At 37.5% G+C, this 18,362-nt stretch overlaps 1 protein-coding gene across 2 annotated transcripts; it reads right to left on the bottom strand.

Annotated features, from left to right (window-relative positions):
- Nucleotides 1-3,754: 3,754 nt before the first annotated feature.
- On the bottom strand, nt 3,755-13,700 carry LOC593339 (cytochrome b561). Of its 2 annotated transcripts, none has more exons than XM_030974493.1 (5): nt 12,967-13,700; nt 11,002-11,215; nt 6,965-7,185; nt 5,729-5,886; nt 3,755-4,728 (listed from the first exon to the last, which is right to left on the bottom strand). In XM_030974493.1, exons 2-5 carry the CDS (start codon nt 11,180-11,182, stop codon nt 4,440-4,442), a joined length of 849 nt encoding a protein of 282 aa, XP_030830353.1. In that variant the 5' UTR covers nt 11,183-11,215; nt 12,967-13,700; the 3' UTR covers nt 3,755-4,439. The 2 variants fall into 2 exon arrangements, with proteins under 2 accessions (XP_030830353.1, XP_030830347.1); XM_030974487.1 differs by having other exon boundaries at nt 12,990-13,699.
- Between the last annotated feature and the right edge of the window lie 4,662 nt (nt 13,701-18,362).

The following is an 18,362-nucleotide window of genomic DNA, read 5'->3' as shown; positions in this document are numbered from 1 at the left end:
GCGTACTGATGGGGGGTGTATTTCTCATTCGATACAAGTGATTTACAAATGTCGCTGTTGTGACATGATTTTCCGGTATTTTTTCTCCATTTTTTGGTAAGTCATACCTTTTTATACGTTTGTTGGAAAATAAGATATTCCCAAATTACAGTCGAGCGAAAAAATACGCTTATTTAGAAGCCTTAATGTCATGGTCTGCAGAGTGGCTGGGCTCGAGCCCCCCCCCCCCCCTCCCCCACTCACTTTTTGAAAAAGTATGTTAAAGAGAAGAAAAAAAAGAAAGACGGATAAGTGACCTGCAAATGTCACAAATAAGGTATAAAAAATGCTCATCTGACCGTAATTAAATGCCTAAAAACCCCGAGCTTCCGGGGGTTATGCCCCTTGACCCCACCAAGGGCCCTAAGGTGGGCCCCTAGATGCTCATCTGACCGTAATTAAATACCTAAAATCCCTGAGCTTCCGGTGGCTCTGCCCCCTGGACCCCACCAAGGGCTCTAAGGCGGGCCCCTGGATGCTCATCTGACCGTAATTAAAGACCTAAAACCCCTGAGCGTCCGGGCTCTGCCCCCTGGACCCCACTAGGTCCCTAAGGCAGGCCCCTGTATGCTCATCTAGCCGTAATTAAATACCTAAAACCCCTGAGCTTCCGATGGCTCTGCCCCCTGGACCCCATCAAGGGCTTTAAGGCGGGCCCCTGGATGCTCATCTGACCGTAATTAAATACCTAAAACCCCTGAGCGTCCGGGGGCTTTACCCCCTGGAACCCACCAAGGTCCCTAAGGCGGGCCCCTGGATGCTCATCTGACCGTAATTACATGCCTAAAACCCCTGAGCTTCTGCCCCCTGGAACCCACCAAGGGCCCTAAGGCGGCCCCTGGATGCTCATCCGACCGTAGTTAAATATTAAAACCCCTGAGCTTCTGGGGGCTCTGCCCCCTGGACCCCACCAAGGGCCCTAAGGCGGCCCCTGGATGCTCATCCGACCGTAGTTAAATATTAAAACCCCTGAGCTTCTGGGGGCTCTCCCCTCCCTGGAACACGTCAATGGCCTTAAAGAGGGCCCCTGGATGCTCATTTAACCGTAAGTAAATGCCTAAAAAAAAGCTGAGCTTCCGGGGGCTTAGCCCCTTGACCCCCTGCCGAGGCTCATGACCTGGACCCCACGCCAATTTATGCTCTACCTGATCGTTAATACTCCACTTTGAAAAACGTTCCGCGGGACCTGCATGTAACGTGGAAGACTGGTGGTGATGCAGATTTTTCGTCTGCCCCCCCCCCCTTCCGAACGTTTTTTTTTCATTACGTCACTGCCCCTGGAAGGTAAGCCCCCTGAAATGTTTGCCCCCCCAAAAAAAAAAAAAAAAAAAAAATCCCAAACTGCTTCCGGCGCGCCTGTCCTTACATAATTTATACACTAATAAAGCGTCCCTGATTTAAATCAAAATATATTATACTCGCCTATCTGGTATTCAACTTCGACCATGAACTTTTGGCTGAATTCTGCCGTGCCCCGATTGTTACAGACTACCAGATGATCGGTCAAGTCGTAAGTCGTACACCAGATCCCGATCCTCGTCTTTTTCGGAAGGTCGCTTTTCCTTCGATCGAATGGTTTCCCCAGGGCTGTATTTTTCCATAGCTGCTTGTAATTCCGCGATTCGAGCAGTTTTGCGAGTACTTCTTGTTCCTCCCCTTTTCCTGTAAATTTAGGTCTAATCAGACAATTTGCAGATTTAATGTTATTATCTGATGGCCTTATCTACGTAAACCTTAGAAAATATCGTGCCTAGTCGAATACAATAAACCTGCGGAATGACAGTCTCCCCGCACGGAGACTTCCAGGTAACCTTTGAACTTTATGAGTAACATTCATGAGTGCTTTTCAGACGGTGTAAGAACTTTACTGTTGGAATAGAAAATGGAATAGCATTTCCTGTCCATTTTTATGGATTGGGAAGGGGGGGGGACACTAATTTTCCTACATCATGTTGTGTGTGGGGACTTCGCAATCACCTTTAATATACCCCCCCCCCCATCCCTTTCCGGCCCCTCCTTAATTTCCTCCCTAAATCCGTGCGATTGAATTGGTGGCCGGGCCTTGTTGCCTATCCCCCACCCGACAGTAACATTTACATTATTTACATTATTTTAAACTCCAGTTCTGGTAAAAAAAAAAAAAAATTAATTCTCACAGAATCAAACGAAACTTATACTGAATGTTCAAGATTACAAATAAATGACATGGGCCTAACAATTTTGGAAGAAAATGTATACTGGCTGAGTAATGAGCATAGAAAGAGAAGGAAATCAAGGTAGTACTAGCCCCAACACATTTGTGTTGTCCCATATACAGCTTTCTGTGTACAGTGCTTGGTACTTTACCAAGACTTGGTCAAATTTACTTTGATTTTGATGACTCCAGAACCTTGCAGTGCACACCAATACTTACATGCTACATGATCAACTGTTTCTGATCCTTTCCACACCTTTCCTTTCACAATGCAATTGCATTACCAGTATTAAAGTTTATCTTTAACCTTCTAATTTCTTCTCTTGTTTACATTAGCTTACTCAGTTTCCAAAAACATGTATACCTTTTTTTAAAACAGATAGTACTGAGAGCACAAGGCATGTACAATTATTCAACGCTGTGATTAATTTACATGAAGTCAAGTAGCTGTTACAAATTATATTCAGGAAGTGAGAAAAGTTGCGGTCTTGTCATTCTCTTTTCACTACCCCCCCCCCTTTTTTTTTGGGGGGGGGGTATTGTTTGATACTTTGTGACACTAACGTTTTAGGTTCCCCTTGCTCTCTTATTTTGTTCGTTTAATAGTTAGGCTTTCAAAATATCACCCGCACCCTTTTTAATCATGCACATACTGCACAAAACAAGTATTAAATGCTGATTAACTATAAATCAAGTCAAGTTATGTCATACTGCAAGTCGACCTTCAGAGCACCAATTCGACAAGACCTAAACAGTATCACTGTAATTGTACCATTCGACATTAATACTTGATCGCTGTTTGGGGGAGGGGGGGGGGGGGGGCTTACCCACATTTCCATCCCGTTTGATTGACCGTAGGGGGGAACATAATTGGGAATTTCCCGTAGCGTTATCGCGAAAGGCCGCCATCATAATAAGAGTGAAAACATGGAAAGGGTGGGATGATACTATAGTCTTACTAAGTTGACGGGTTACGAGGGGAGCAGAGAGTCTGAGAAGACCTGGTTATACATGTAGAGCGATTCATCATGTTATTTTCTTCTATCTTTCCCTCTCTTCTACCCATCCCCCTTCTCTCTCTCTCTCTCTCTCTCTCTCTCTGTCGTTCCGTCTCTCTTTCACACATCCATAAATATACATGTAAAGTTATAAACCCACTGTCTTACTTTGACTCTCTCTTTCCCTGGTAGAAAGTGCTGGGTGTGTAACTTGTCGTGATTGCTTATGTCATTTATTTGTGTACGATGTCAGAAGCTAGAAGCTACTTAGGGATATTTTCAGTTTACCGCTAGCGGGAGCTGTAACCTTTGCTGCAGTAACGTTAGCTTGGAAAGACATGATCCTGAGAATCACCGCTAATTTTTGTTCCTCGATAAACCCAATGTTGTAAGTGTACAATTAATAGTTATTAGTGAAAATAAATGTTTTACTTTCACATAGATGTGATTGACATCAATCGCAAATATGTTGCAACTATTTATAACACAGGGCCCTAGAAATAAGAACAGATAGTCCATTCTATTATAGGAAATATTGTAAAAGTTTATTGGTCAAATCTTTTTCCTCCTTACTTAAGCACCATAAAAATAATTATATGTACCTTCATTTTGTAAAACAAACACACAATAAATGCACTTATGCTGATAATACTGTTATTAAGAATTCATTGGTTTGAACAATCTTAATTTTCATAGTGATAGTTTTATAAAGTAATTCAATCGTAATTCACGAACAACTCTGAATTCTTTAAGGCTGGAAATTGTTCAAGAACTGATACAGAAAAAAGGCCGATTTGGTGAAAGTCCGTCACAATGAAGTAAGTTTTACAAACCAATCACATTGAAGCTTGTATGACATTGTCCAGATGAAAAGCTCACCCCAATTGGTTTTAAAGTAGTCCATAGCTCTTTTCGCTGTTTGGTTGCCACATTACAGATGGAATTCCACGATGTTTCCAATTATGTATCATATTATATGTTTTATAGCACTCCAGTTATATGAAAGTCAAAACATACATAAAGGCAGCTGGAATTCACTTTTGCATATAAATATGAATCTGATAATATAGTTCATACCGAATCTGAAATTCTGAATGTTACTTGTTGAAGAAAAAATAGGCACCATTCATTCTCTCGCTTCCTTGTCATCGTAATATCGATATCAGAGTCTGAAATACACCTATACGTAAATATCTTAGATTCATACTTCAAACTTCTTTCGTTTCTCTTTCATCCATTTCTTTGAACGCCGTCTCCTCCGTAGCACCGTACTTTTGATGCGCATGCTCCGTCGGGTTCGTGACAACTTTTCCTGACCCGGAAGTAGCGATGCCCTCTGATGTGGGTACCGCATTGCACTCTGGGTGCCGCCTGTTTTCTGGAATTTGAAAGTCTGGTTTATAAGCGACGTAAGCGGTAACGGCAGCAAACGCGATGAGGCAAAGACCAAAGGCATTGGCGAGGTGACCCGAAGGCACGATTTGATTGTAGTTCTCTCTGAAATAAAAAAGGGGGTTGAAACAGACTTTTAAGATTTTACACACATCAATGCTCAACGTATCATCTGGTCGCCTCTCTTTATTTTAATATTCTGACTGGTAGGGCCCTACAAATATTCAATGAAGATATTACTGTAACCGTATAAGCAGTCTCTTCTTATTTTCAGTTTTATACATTGGAAACTGATAGATAACGGTGCTACGCATGTTATTCACAAATAATTGTCTTTCTAAATTCGGACGGGATAACCGATTCAATTTTAAAACATTACGAACGTTAAGTGTTATTAAAAAATGCTTGTCAGTAAATTTCTCTAAGTGATTGTAATGGCAGGAAACAGAGAGAATTTAGGTGTACATAATTGTAACGATACGTCAATACAGGCCATCGCACACCTTCAAGCATTTTAGTCACAGAAAACCCCAGGGGCGGATCTAGGAGGGGGGTTCAGCGGTTTAAAACCCCCTCCCCCTTGGGCGGTCAAGTGAGAAAAAAAAGGGGAAAAAAAAGGGAAAAAGAAGGAGAGAAAAAAAAAAAAAAAAAAGTAAAGCAGTAAAACGGCGCGATTTTGGAAAATCCTGGATCCGCCATTGGGTCAACCCCCCCCCCCCCCCCCCTGGCAAAAAGCTAGATCCGCCCCTGAACCCAAACCATCTCAGAGTCCAGAGGTTGGGATCGTGCGACTGATATTGTGTTACTCTGACTTGCTATCGTTTGGGCTTCCTTTACAGCTGGCAAAGTAGCTCATAAACCCTGCAATGTTAACGTCAGCAACAGATTATATTGACAATAAACTTTTTACACTTTCTTACAAAATCCAAAACGTAGCACGGTCTCAATATCTGCCCATGCTTCAAACCAAACTAATTACATTGACTATAGTCAGTACTAAATGTTAAAATGACGAGCTTATTATTAGAGCGGTGACAATGCAAAAATAATCACCATCATTTTCACATTTTCGATTGAAGTATGTGTAAACTTTCAAAGAACTTACACGAAAAATATAGCCATTTCGTTGACTCCTGTTAAACAAGAGCATATTGACATGGCGAATATTAGAATACCAAAGAAAGCATGGTTGGGGAGCAGTAAATCTTGCCATGAGCGATCGAGCTTGCGTAAGGCGACAGTCATCACAATCCCATATATCCACTGAAAAGATATGTAAAAAATAGAAACAGTGCTATGTTATACAATGCATTTGTAAACAGGATACAAATATGTCTGAAGCGTTGGGGAAACGCATCCGAGATGGATGACTGATACGTTTTCTCAAACCATTTCAAGACGATACTTGATCCCACATACTTCAAAGTGTACAAAATCACCGAAAAATATCAAATTAAAAAGTGATCGTTCGAGTACAGCTACAGGTGTAGTATGTATAAAATCAACCAAAATAATTATTCAGTAATTCATGGATTAACGGATAAAGAGTTTAATGAAGAAAAACATAATAATGTTAAACCCACATGGAACCCGATTTGAACTTGGGTCTTGAGTTCCGAAGTCATCTTATCAACAATAGACAGCGCTATGAAGCTTCTCTGGTCTTTTAAATCTACAGATCAATACCGCCATCAACATTCTAGTAAAAAATAATGGTTATTCTTATAGCAACAAAAAAAAAAAAACAGACAGCTAATTACACATACACTCTTGACATTCCAGTTTGATATAACAAAAACGTTGATCTAAAACCAGACGCCTTTTCATTGCCATTGAAACTCAATCAAAGAAATCAAACATCAACGTTTTTCTTTGTTCGTGATTATAATTAGTCTTATCATAGTTATGTTTAGTATGAAATTCGATGGGCAAGAATTTAATAGGCTATTTTCGTAATGTAACCAATTTGTTTGCATACATCTCTGTGAAGTGCCTCGATACAAACTATTTCATTCACCTGATATGAATAATAGTATTTACATAGACCGAATCCGAACAGCATATACTAGTTGTTGCCAGGTAGGACAAACATTATGGCTTGCCCTACCTAGCAACATTTAATATATGCAGTATGTATTCTGATTTTTTGAATACTATTAGTCTTATCAGTTGAATGAAATAATTTGTATTGAGGCACTTCACAAAGACTAATGTATCGGATTTGGTTACATTACGAAAAATGGCCTATTCAAATTGAATATTATATGGCTGAAGATACAAGTATTTAATTAGCTCGTATCACACCTTTTCCACTGTATCTACAATTTAGAAAATAACATACCTGGCCAAAGAAGACAATAATTGTTGCTAGTCCCAACCAGCTGTGTAATGAATACAGGTCTTTTCCCGCCTTTTCTGGGCCCTGTGTGTCTTTGCAGACGAACGCAGCATGCACACCGATACCAACCAAAACGACGACGATTGATTGTATCGTTGCGTGGATCGCTTTCTCAGCCGTGTAGGAGAGACCGAGTCTGTGTGTCACTCGAAATGAGATCATTGCTGTAAGAGAAGAAAAAAGAATCTTTTTCGTTAAATATAGCTATCTATTCTACAGATTTCCTCAAAATTTATCCCAAAATGTGTCTCATATTTACTGAAATTGAAAACAGATTTGCCTCTCACTATGATTATTTCTAAAAAGCTAACCACGAATTTTCCTCATTCTTAATTAAACTGATATTAACTGATGTATACTAATGATATAGAAATTGAAGTATGGTACTCAAATATTATAATTTTAGTACGATAATGATTCCATGTTATTCTTGTTCTTGTTATACAATTGTGTGCTTTTGTCTTTGTTTTTCTCGTGATTATATTCTCTATTCTTGTATTTGGTATCATATTTGTACTGTATTTGTTAATCTTCTTATTCTTCCTAGAACCCTGCCTCTTGTCAGTAAAGGAGGAACAAATTTCTTTTTCTGGAAGAGTAAGACCCGAGTATTTTCGATGTTACATCTTTTATTTCTTTACCAAAATTACTTATATATCATGTTGTTGAATATAGGCCTATCATTTATATATATATATATATATATATATATATATATATATATATATATATATATCTTCTTCTTTTTTATCAAATTGAAAAGTATATAAAAAAAAATAAAAAATAAAAAATATTCTTTTAATTTTGCGTGCTTTTAATTATTTTACGTTGAACCATGAACCCTACCATAGTTTAACTGAACAAATGTTGAACTCAATAGTAACACTCAACCTTTTATTACGTAATAGTGGAAGTATATCTCTGTTTCGCTAGCTCTAGTTGATGACTTAACATCCGCTAGCTTTAAGAGGTGGTTAGGAGAGGCCTGCAAGTGCAACCCCACTTATGGTTTGGAAACTCCTATTGGGCAGCTATTGGACTTGTAATTTCTTACCCCTCCCCTCCCCCCATGTACTTCGATGAGTGAAAACAAAACGCTAGAATTTCTGAACCGGATAAATTGTATGTTAAGGGCACAACCAGTTGCTGTAGGCGTAAAATATTTCTTTAAGTTCGGAAAGTCTCGACCCCATGCTGTCCGCCAGAGATATCTAGTAATAAAAATATTTAAAAATGAATTAAAAAAAATAAAAAACATTGAAGTTCCTTTTGTGCTTTGTAAGTTACACCATCATCGGTTATTTATTTATATAAACGTCTCAAACTTTGGATCGTAATTTTTGAAATATTTCTGGTCCGCCTGGCAAATACAAATTAGGAATCCTTCTCCAGACATCCAAACAATTACACACCGCAGATATGATGAGGAAGACTATCATTACATCATACAAATGGTCTTAAATTTCTTCAAGATTGTGTAATGATAAAGTAAAATGGATCTATATAATTCGGATTGGATAGTCTCGCAATGGGCGATCGCCACGATATCTTAAAACTGTGCCCCTCTTAAAGATTACTATGTCCCTTTGGCAGCCAACATCAAATTCTGTAAAAACTTCACTGGAATTAAGAATATTGTGAAATGTAAACGTTAGCAGTGTCCTAGTATTCAAATTATGCAAGAAAATAATGGCAACTAATGGTCATTATTTTCCCACAAAAAGCAGTTTTCAAACACTTTCGTTTTGAGGGAAGTACTAAATAAGTATTGTCTTCCAAATGCCGTTGGAATTTAACCTTTTCATATTTTTGACCTGCAAATGGGACATAGTACCTTTAAAACTTTCTGTTAAACATGTATAATAATCAGTATCAATAGTATGGGCCAATTTTTGACGGTTTTTTATATACTCTGATCGTGCATGATAGTAAGTTTTAATATGTTCTTCTTTTTTTTCGTTCTGTTCTTTTGTTATCGTTTTCATGTGTGTTTTTAGGGGTATGCTTTTATATAAGGAACTTCCCTCCTTTCTGCCTATCCCAAATGCTCTTATAAATTGCCATTGTATTTGTTATCACTCTCTTGTGCTTTTTTATATTTATAACTTCATTCTGTATTTATATGTTTTAAATGTTTTCATGAAGAGTGTTGAATAAACTTTGAATTTGAATTTGAAAACTATGCGCCCTATATTGCAGGGTACTGTCGACCTGGAGGTCACTGGAACATTTTGATATGGGGGGGGGGGGGTATTGACGGGAAAAAGAGGATCTATATAACTGCGGATTGGATAGTCTGACAATGGGTGATCGCCACGATATTTTACTTTATACATTGTGCCCCTCCCCTCTTAAAACTAAGCGGCTTCATATTGCAGGGTACTGCCGATCTGAAAGTCGCTGGGATATTTTGATATGGGGGGTACCGACGGGAAAGAGATCTGCAAGAGAAAGTAACCGGATCGTCATATTTTGAAATCTCCCACAACGGTTTTAATCATCCTGAAAATTGCAATTTCACCGACACTGTTTTAGTGGGGCGTTATATTCCATCCTAACCGAAATTAAACAGCAGGAAATGTTGGTTATCGCTGTAATCCATCAGTTGGCACTATATGAATATACACGCATGCATGCAATAATTTGAAAGGGGAAGTCCACCCAGATATTAAGATGGTTTTAATGAAAACAGAGAGAAAATTGAGAGGAACAAATTAGTGAAAGATTGAGTAATATCCCATTAAAAATATGAATATTACGAATTTTTTAAAGTTGTCATCAGTAAACACAAATTGGCAACACTGTGACGTATCTTTTGAGCTCCTCTCCGGTTCGCTCAGGGCAAACAAATGCATAAACTGTCATTTTCTTAGATATTGATGACGGAAAATATTTGTCTCAATATCATACAGCGGCTGTATAAAACCATATTTGCAATTATTATAATTAGGGTGAATGAATGGTTGAAACTTGTAATTTGTTGACGTTTTTTTTTTTAGTACAGGGCAAATGGGAGGGGACCTCGCAAGATACGTCACAGAGTTGCCCATTTGTGTTTGATCAATCGCACCTTCAAAAAGTCATAAATGTTTTATTCTTAATCGGTTTTCGCTCAGAATTTCACAGACATGTTTCTCTCATTTGCTTCTAATAAAACCAACTTAATATCCCGGTGGACTTTCTCTTTAAGCTATCATATTCAATTCAATGCAATTCGTTTAAATTATGGGATCGTGGTTTGTGGATTCTCGAGTCTAATATCATACACTATGCTTCTTTGACCAAATAATTCTGCATCTTACTTTGAAGTTTGAATCTAAAAAGAAATTACTACCTAGCGACTGGATCTGAATAATTCTCTACATTTTAAAAAAGACAAAGTAATCAAGTCACTGCGAAGTATAGCCTCCCCTCGCCAGGTACAATGGCCTATATTTAGCCATTTTTGAATATTTAATGAGTTGTGACCTTTGACGTACATACTCAACAACATTACTTACGTTATTGAGTGAAAACGACATTTTAGGCTGTATTCTGATACCATGTACCTCATTTTTTTTCTCATTAAAATCCGTCAAACATTACTAAAGTTACCTTACGGAAACCACATTTTTAGATCCATATATAGCTATTTTTGCATATATATTTAATGAGCTACGGCCTTTGACCTTTGACAACCATACTCCGAAATCGACATCAGGTTAAATTTTGATACCATGCCATGTACCCTCATATCAAATTTCTTTAAAATCCGTCAAATATTACTGGTTATCGAATACAAACAAAATTTCGATTAATTACCTTTTTCGAATTTTTTTATTCAAAAAAGTAAGCTTCATGCATTCTGTGATTATTTTCGGGTCATATTTCGGGTTATATTTCGGGGTTGCTGAAGAGGTCAAACTAAACTGTAAAAAATTCCATCATGAATAATGAAAGGGGGGGGGGGGGTAAACCCCAGAACCACCAAGTGAGTTTACCTTCCGCATAGAGAAAAACCATGCCGATCGTTAGCAGAAGATAATGATAGCTGCCAACTCCGTTTCCACAGTCCCAGTCATAGCCTCCGCCGTATTCTGATAACCATGTTGCTAACAGGATCACACTGACGACTCCCAGGACTTGAGAGAAGAGCACAAGCGTCCAGAAGAGCGCTTCCATGGCGATAGAACCTGTCTTCTAACTACCTGAAGTCTGGAGGAAACAATTTGTAAACAGGATTAGACAAACTTTATTATTGATTCATCATGTATTCTACATTCAAACATGATCAATGATGACGAATCCAAATCTGATCAAAGACATTTAAAGCTCATCAACACTAGTGTGGCTAGGAGGGATAAGACCACACAGCGAGGTCACTGACAGGTGGCTATCTTATTAACTCAGCTCTCAAAGAACATAAGAAATAGAGGATCATGGGGGACCAACATGCACCGCTTGTGGAAGTTTTCTATATAGAGGGAGCAATTAGCTACAAGTAGGACAGTGGGGCTTTAAGATTGTGCTTGGGAGTGAGAGTCGCATCTTGACAACAAATATGGACAAAATTGATAATTATCTTGGTGTTAAAATTTAAAAGATAACTTTGTCATGAAAGGTCAGCAATCAGTCAAAATGCAACTTTGTCAATTCTTCTGTGTCACTTGTATTCAAATTTCAAAAAGAAAGAAGGTTCTTGCTCGTATCAATATTATTATTGGAACTACACAGACGTCAACTTTTCCTCTCATTCTACTCAAGGGGGGAGGGGGATCATTGAGAAAAAGATTCTTTAAATGTTCGCCGTACGATATCATAATTGACAGAAATTGCGAGTATATTTATGTCAAGTTACGGTACACCTTATTATTTCAAGTGCTCTTGCTTTCTAACATAGTTATCTGCCTTTTTATCGACATGTCATCCCTTTGCCTGATTGTCTCTCCTTCTCTTCTTTTTTTTCCATCTTTTTCTGCATCTTTTTCTTCCTCTTCCTCCTCTTCTTTTTTCCCTTCTTTTTTGGATCGTGCCGAGTTTGTATGGTCAAGACACATTAACTTCTCATGAAGGCCTAATATGACAGATCTACATGTAATTCTATAATACTGTTTCAAACAATCAATCATCTTCTAATTTTTCATTCTATTATGCCATAAAGCAGGCACTAGCCCGTCCCATTCATCTACTTTTCTCCTTTATAAAGGCCTCGGGCCTATGGTTGACACAAAACAAATCAATAAAATGAAGAGAAAAGAAAACAACCATGTTATCGATATCTCCCACCCTTTGGTTATTTGCCAATCGGCACGTGCTTCTAACTCAAATCCATATTACACTAAAAGACGGATTTCAAGATTTGCAATGCTTTATTTTCAAACAATATATCTGAATATTGCTTTTGATATATATTTTTGTTATCACTGTTCCACAATAGGCTAAAATGTAATGTTTTACTTTAAATGTAGTTTAACTTCACAAACCTGCGAGTTGTTACATGCAGCTAGCCTTTGGTTATACTTACAAATTTTATTTATTTTTTCTTCCAAACTTTAAAATGTTTTTGCTACATTGAAAGAAAACACAAATTAAATGAAAAGTCGAGAATGTAGTTTAACTTCACATACCTGCGAGTTGATATATACAGCTAGCCTTTATTATATATATTTTTTTTAAATCTTCCAAACTTTTGCTACATTGAAAGAAAACACAAATTAAATGAAAAGTCTACGAAGTTTAATCTTTTTTTCTGTCTCCGCAGTGTAAATACCCCCCCCCCCCCCCCCCCCCCCCCCCCCCCCCCCCCCCCCCAATATCCTTCGTTCCGTTACGTACTAAAGGGATTCGGGGGTGCTGGTATGTGCTATCAAATAATAATAATAATAATAATAATAATAAAAACGTTACTTATAAAGCGCTTACCACCGAAGTCTCTATGAAGTTGTTATGAAATGAACTAGGCATACTTATTTGACCTGAGGTTACTCACGAATTTAAGACTCCCGCATGAGTTGAAGATCTCAGGAATCTACAGATCCAGATGGACGAAATATAGACAGGTCGATTTCTTCAACAAGTTCTCAATTTAGCACACACAATTACGTGTAACGACTCTATTGTTCCCTGCCGCTGGACAGTGATGATTTGAAAGACGTAATCCCAAATAATATCCACGGATTAGATTCGTCCATTATCCAGTCAATAGAACTCTAACAATTTGCCCAATCTGATCTCACTATTCGTAGGAAACAGTCTCTGAAATCGCTCAAACAGCACTGGAGAAAGAATAATTCAGGAATTATAGCAGTCGCTTGATCCTACACGGCCTTCCGACCTCCCGTGATCCCGATCTTGCGTGAGTTTCCTCCCGGCAGTCTCGGCGGAGTTGCACGTGACAAATTCCCAGTCCGCAGCAAGCCTTATCTCTGCAGGATTCACTGAACAAACGATCAAATTTCACTGCCCTGATAGCTGTAGCACTCCTAAATCAAAGTTCATGTCAAGAAAAAAAATGTTGTATGTTCCCTCCTCTATCAGAATGTATAGTGTTGGCCAATTCTAAACGTGATTTAGTCACGATTCTATACATCTGTCTGTACGATGGTTTACACACAACTTACAATATTGACAGTTACACCTGTCGCTGCTTCGTGTGTGCGTTGTACATGTACTGTGTGTACATGTGAAAGTGTGCGTAAGAGTTTTGTACCAAATGAAAGTATCGCATTCATTCACCCGTGTACCGCAAGTCGCTCCTAATCGCCTTTTCTTCGGATTATGAGTCATTTTAGCCCCCATAATTTGGCCCATTGTATTGAGTGACGTCATTGTTTGGCTTTCACTTTCACTTTTGTTGCTCCATGAAAGTTGTGAGAGGGCAAAGTTCCCCGTCTCGACAAGTTTTAGAGATACAAAACGTGTTAAAATAAAGATTTCCTTCGTATAATGGTCAAAGATAGGGCAACGATAGGTTTCTTTCGTCTGTTTGAACTCCAAATCGTGATAAAAAAAATTGACTTTGATATCTAAATGATGAGCAGTTTCTTCTTATTAAATATTATTTCATCTTTATGAAATATTTAGTCATCCTTATAGTGAATACTACCACGGTATAGGTAATAAAGGTATATGCCTATCGTAATAATTTGGAAAATAGCTCCACCTTTAGGTTATGATGGGAAGCAAACTTGTATGGATGTCGACGTTATGGAATGTTCTTTGAAATGATCTATTTATATATTATATAGTATTCATTGGAGTTATTCGTACTATCCTAGAACAGAATTATTGAAAGTCAACTTTCAACAGTATTTTCTCCTGTTTTCACGGCTAAACATTGAACAGTTTTCTTAAATAATATTTTCTCTTTTGTATAACATTCATGAACAGATCAAAACGATTCAAATGCATTTATCAGGAGTCGAGGAAGAATCCCTTCATCGCTCTCTCGCTCTCTCTCTCTCTCTCTCTCTCTATCTCTCTCGCTATCTCTCCGTCTCTCTCTATCTCTCTCTCTCTTTCTATCTATCTCTATTACCCTCCCCTCCCCCTCTCTCTCTCTCTCTCTCTCTCTCTCTCTCTCTCTCCATCTCCCTCTACCCCGCCCTTGTCCCTCCAACCCGCTCTGCCCTCTTCTTCATTTTCTTCTTTTCTTCTTCTTCTTCTTCTTCTTCTTCTTCCCTTTCTCTCTCTCTCTGTCTCTTTCTCCTTTATCCTTTTCGCTCTTTCTCTTATCCCTTTTTACCCTCTCTATCTCTGAAGTGATAAAGAATATAAATTTTAAATCCCATAGCCTCTCGTTTACATGACTGACTCAGTACGCTAGTGTATGTTCAGTACCACACGGATTTAGGATTATTTCAAACTTCAGGACATTTTAAATAAAAGGACATAATTACATACATTTTCACTTCACATTGATTTCCTTTTATTTATAAGTATCAACCATTTCCAGTCACTATTAAAATAAGAAGGCCCTATCTTACGTAAAGTTTGTGACTTGTGTCAATTCCGTCTTATACTTACTATTATTCCTACTTCCCTACCGATACATTATAGAAAATAAAAAATAAAAAACTTGTAAATGTGTTTTTGTATTTTGTAACTTCCTCTTTTTATTTCCCAGGTAGCCTAATTTGTGTCGATCATAAATACGTACATAAACAGAAAGGCCAATTTCAGGATATAATTATCAATGCTCATGAGAGAAGGGCCCTTTGTTATAATATACAAATGCGATGACAAAACAAATATTGTGGGCCTTTCCGTAGAGCAGAGATCGTGTTTGAATCAACTTCAATATAATTTTGGATATTTTTGATATATTTTACTTCGGGTACACCACATAACGATCTTAGGAATAACGAGGCCTCTGAATGAGCTTCACCCTCAACTATACTACTACCACACTCACTGGCGTATACGGTTACGGGGGGGGGGTAGGTGCTTCAGGCCCCATCGAAGGCAAATATGGGGGGGGGGCAAACAAAACTGGGGAAACGAAAGGGATGGGAATGATGGATCGTTAATGAAAGACGTGTCACACTGTGTCACGTAACAAATGCCAGAGGTAAAAATGCGGAATGTTTTACCTTTGGCATTTCTACCTCTTACATTTCTACTTGTGATATTTTTACCTTTAACGTTTTTACTTCTGGCAGTAGTTCCCTTTAACATTTTTATTTCTGACATTTTTATCTCTAAAACTTTTACTTCTGGTGTTTTTACCTCTGACATTTTTACACCAAACCCTCCCACACATTCTTCCTTTTCTTTCTCTGTCCGTAAATGTCATGCATCTTGTAAGATTGCGAGCCCCCCCCCCCCCCTCAATCATCATTTCTGATTATGTGAAACAAATATTGGATACTTCAAAGTACTCACATCCACAAGGCGAGGTGCTAATGGAGTTGAAAAGGTGCACACTTTGCCTTAATTTGATGATCGCAAAATTATTATCATTCCCACTCGTATTATCATTGCTACAATTTTAGTATTCTTGCTAATAACAACATTTTGCCCTTCTTCAACCGTTGAAATATATCGTTGCTAATAATTACGATATGAGTAGATATCAATAAAATATAGTTGCTAAAAATAGTGATATGAATATACACTAAGTAAATATATCTTTGCAAATACGTATGATATGAAACGACATACATTGAATTCCAGTGGCGCTTGATACAAAAGTTTGTTCAGCTCTTTACATGACTTTTTTCAAAAACATACAAAAGTGGCGAATCTTGAAGAAAACAGAAACAAGATAAATGCTTAGATTATCCCGTATCAAAACAATTAACCCCTGGACAATCACCCCCGGAAATTACCCCCCAGAAAATTACCCCACAAGGAAAATAACCCCCATGAATATTACCCCCATCCCTAAAAATACCCCCCCCCCCCCACCAAGGACACGGAAGAACAATTACCCCGAGGATGATTACCCAAACCCTAAAACTTACATCCTAGGGCAACCAAGGAAATCCACCCGAGCACAAGTAACCCGCCCCCTCCCCCTGAAAATCACCCCTCCTCTCGAAAATCACCCCTTCCCCTGTTCTTTAAAGGGGAATCCTACCATGATTATAAGTTGATTTTTGATAAAGCATAATTTTGTTTGGGTAATCGTCCGCGCGGGGTGATATTGTCCTAGGGGGTAATATGTCCAGGGGGTAATTGGCCTCGGGGCTGGTTGTCCTTTGGGGTTATTTCCAGGGAGGGGGGGGGGGAGGTAATTGTCCTTGGGGGTATTTTTCCGGGGGTTAATTTTCCAGGGGTTGATTCCCTCTCTCTGTGTCTCTCTCCCTCTCTCCGTATATACATTTTTTGTCTCTACTTTATGTTTCTGCTTCCAACTTCTTTTTTTTTTTTGGGGGGGGGGGGCTGGATTTACCCGTGTTTTGTTTAACCCTTTGTAGTGCAATAGGTGAGGCGGGTTCTCATGCAATACACGCTTCGTTTTTGTATTAATTGCTGTGTATTTTTTGTAGTGTAATCCATGAAATAGGCAACAATGAAACCTTGATTATTTTTATAATACGCAAACTTAATTTGCATCCATCACATTTATTTTTACTCTATATTTGCCCTATCTACGTTTGGCATCAGCAGTATCTCTTCGATTGTATCAATATTATATATTATATTATTTGTTAGAGAAATAGACTTTTAATAGACCTAGTCAGTAGTACAATATCATGATCTTTTGACAAATCATCGTCAGTTTGATTTGAATCATCAGTGTCAAAGGTTAATTAAAGTTTGATATTTCTTGAATAATAGCAGTACTCATTAACAAATTGTGAAAAAGTATCAATATCAAATAAATTCACAATCATATCAACTTTTCTTTAACAGATGTTAATAGGCTTACAAGCAATAAATATGTGATTTACCTTTAACCATTGCAACAGTACGCAATCAATATATTGGGAGAAGTTTATATGTTAAAACACCTTGCATATCAAACACAATAGATCCATCAATAGATCCATTCTGTAAAAAAAAAATGTATGAGAAATTATATATATACAGATCTTAGCGATGAAGAGAAATGTGTAAGCAATAAGAAACTTTAGAATATTAAAAAAATAAAATCGATCACTTCTGTAAGTATATTAAAACAATCAAAAATACCTGAGGGGAATTTTAAGATCCAACCCATTTTTTTTTAGAACATCAATATCGAAATTGTCATTCCCATTTGTTTTGTATCTTTATTGTCAAACATAGACTGGTACGTATCATATAATTATTTGTTATAATATAATTTACCACTGCATATACAAGCTACAATGTTTATGGTTAATTTGTGATTACTCGGGAAACTATACTACTTGCTGATTTTCTTGTTTATAAAATTGTTTTATATATGTATTATGAAACAAAATGTTCATGTATATGATTGAAGTTTAATAATAAAATTCAAAATTCATACATACTGTGTAGATATTTTTTGCCTAAGTAGGGGACCTTTTTAACATTAAAATCTTTGAAATCTTTAGAACATTAATCATGCACAAATAACACAAAAGGTAAGTACAACATCAAATTTAACTTACACTTGTTATTAAAAATTTAAATGAACTTTTATCTTTTCGTTTGTTATTGTACACTTTCCTTTCTGCTAGATTGTTATTCTATGCCTTTTCTGATCTCTCTTTCAAATACAGAATATCCTTGTATCTTTCTCCAATTTTGTTGCGTTGTAAAATATCTTTATGTACACTCCCGAATGTTGTCGTCTATATCTAGTAAGTGCTGAGTTGTATATATATTTATATAATACGTTGAATATTTAGCACAGTAGAAACATTATGTACAAAGAGAATTGTGCAAAAAAGAGAAGCATAGAGAATAT

The sequence above is a fragment of the Strongylocentrotus purpuratus genome, unplaced genomic scaffold, assembly GCF_000002235.5.
Source record: "Strongylocentrotus purpuratus isolate Spur 01 unplaced genomic scaffold, Spur_5.0 spur5_contig_866, whole genome shotgun sequence".
Lineage (NCBI taxonomy): Eukaryota > Metazoa > Echinodermata > Echinoidea > Camarodonta > Strongylocentrotidae > Strongylocentrotus > Strongylocentrotus purpuratus.
The sequence above is the reverse complement of the archived record's forward strand: the minus strand, read 5'-3'. Positions and strand labels throughout refer to the sequence as shown.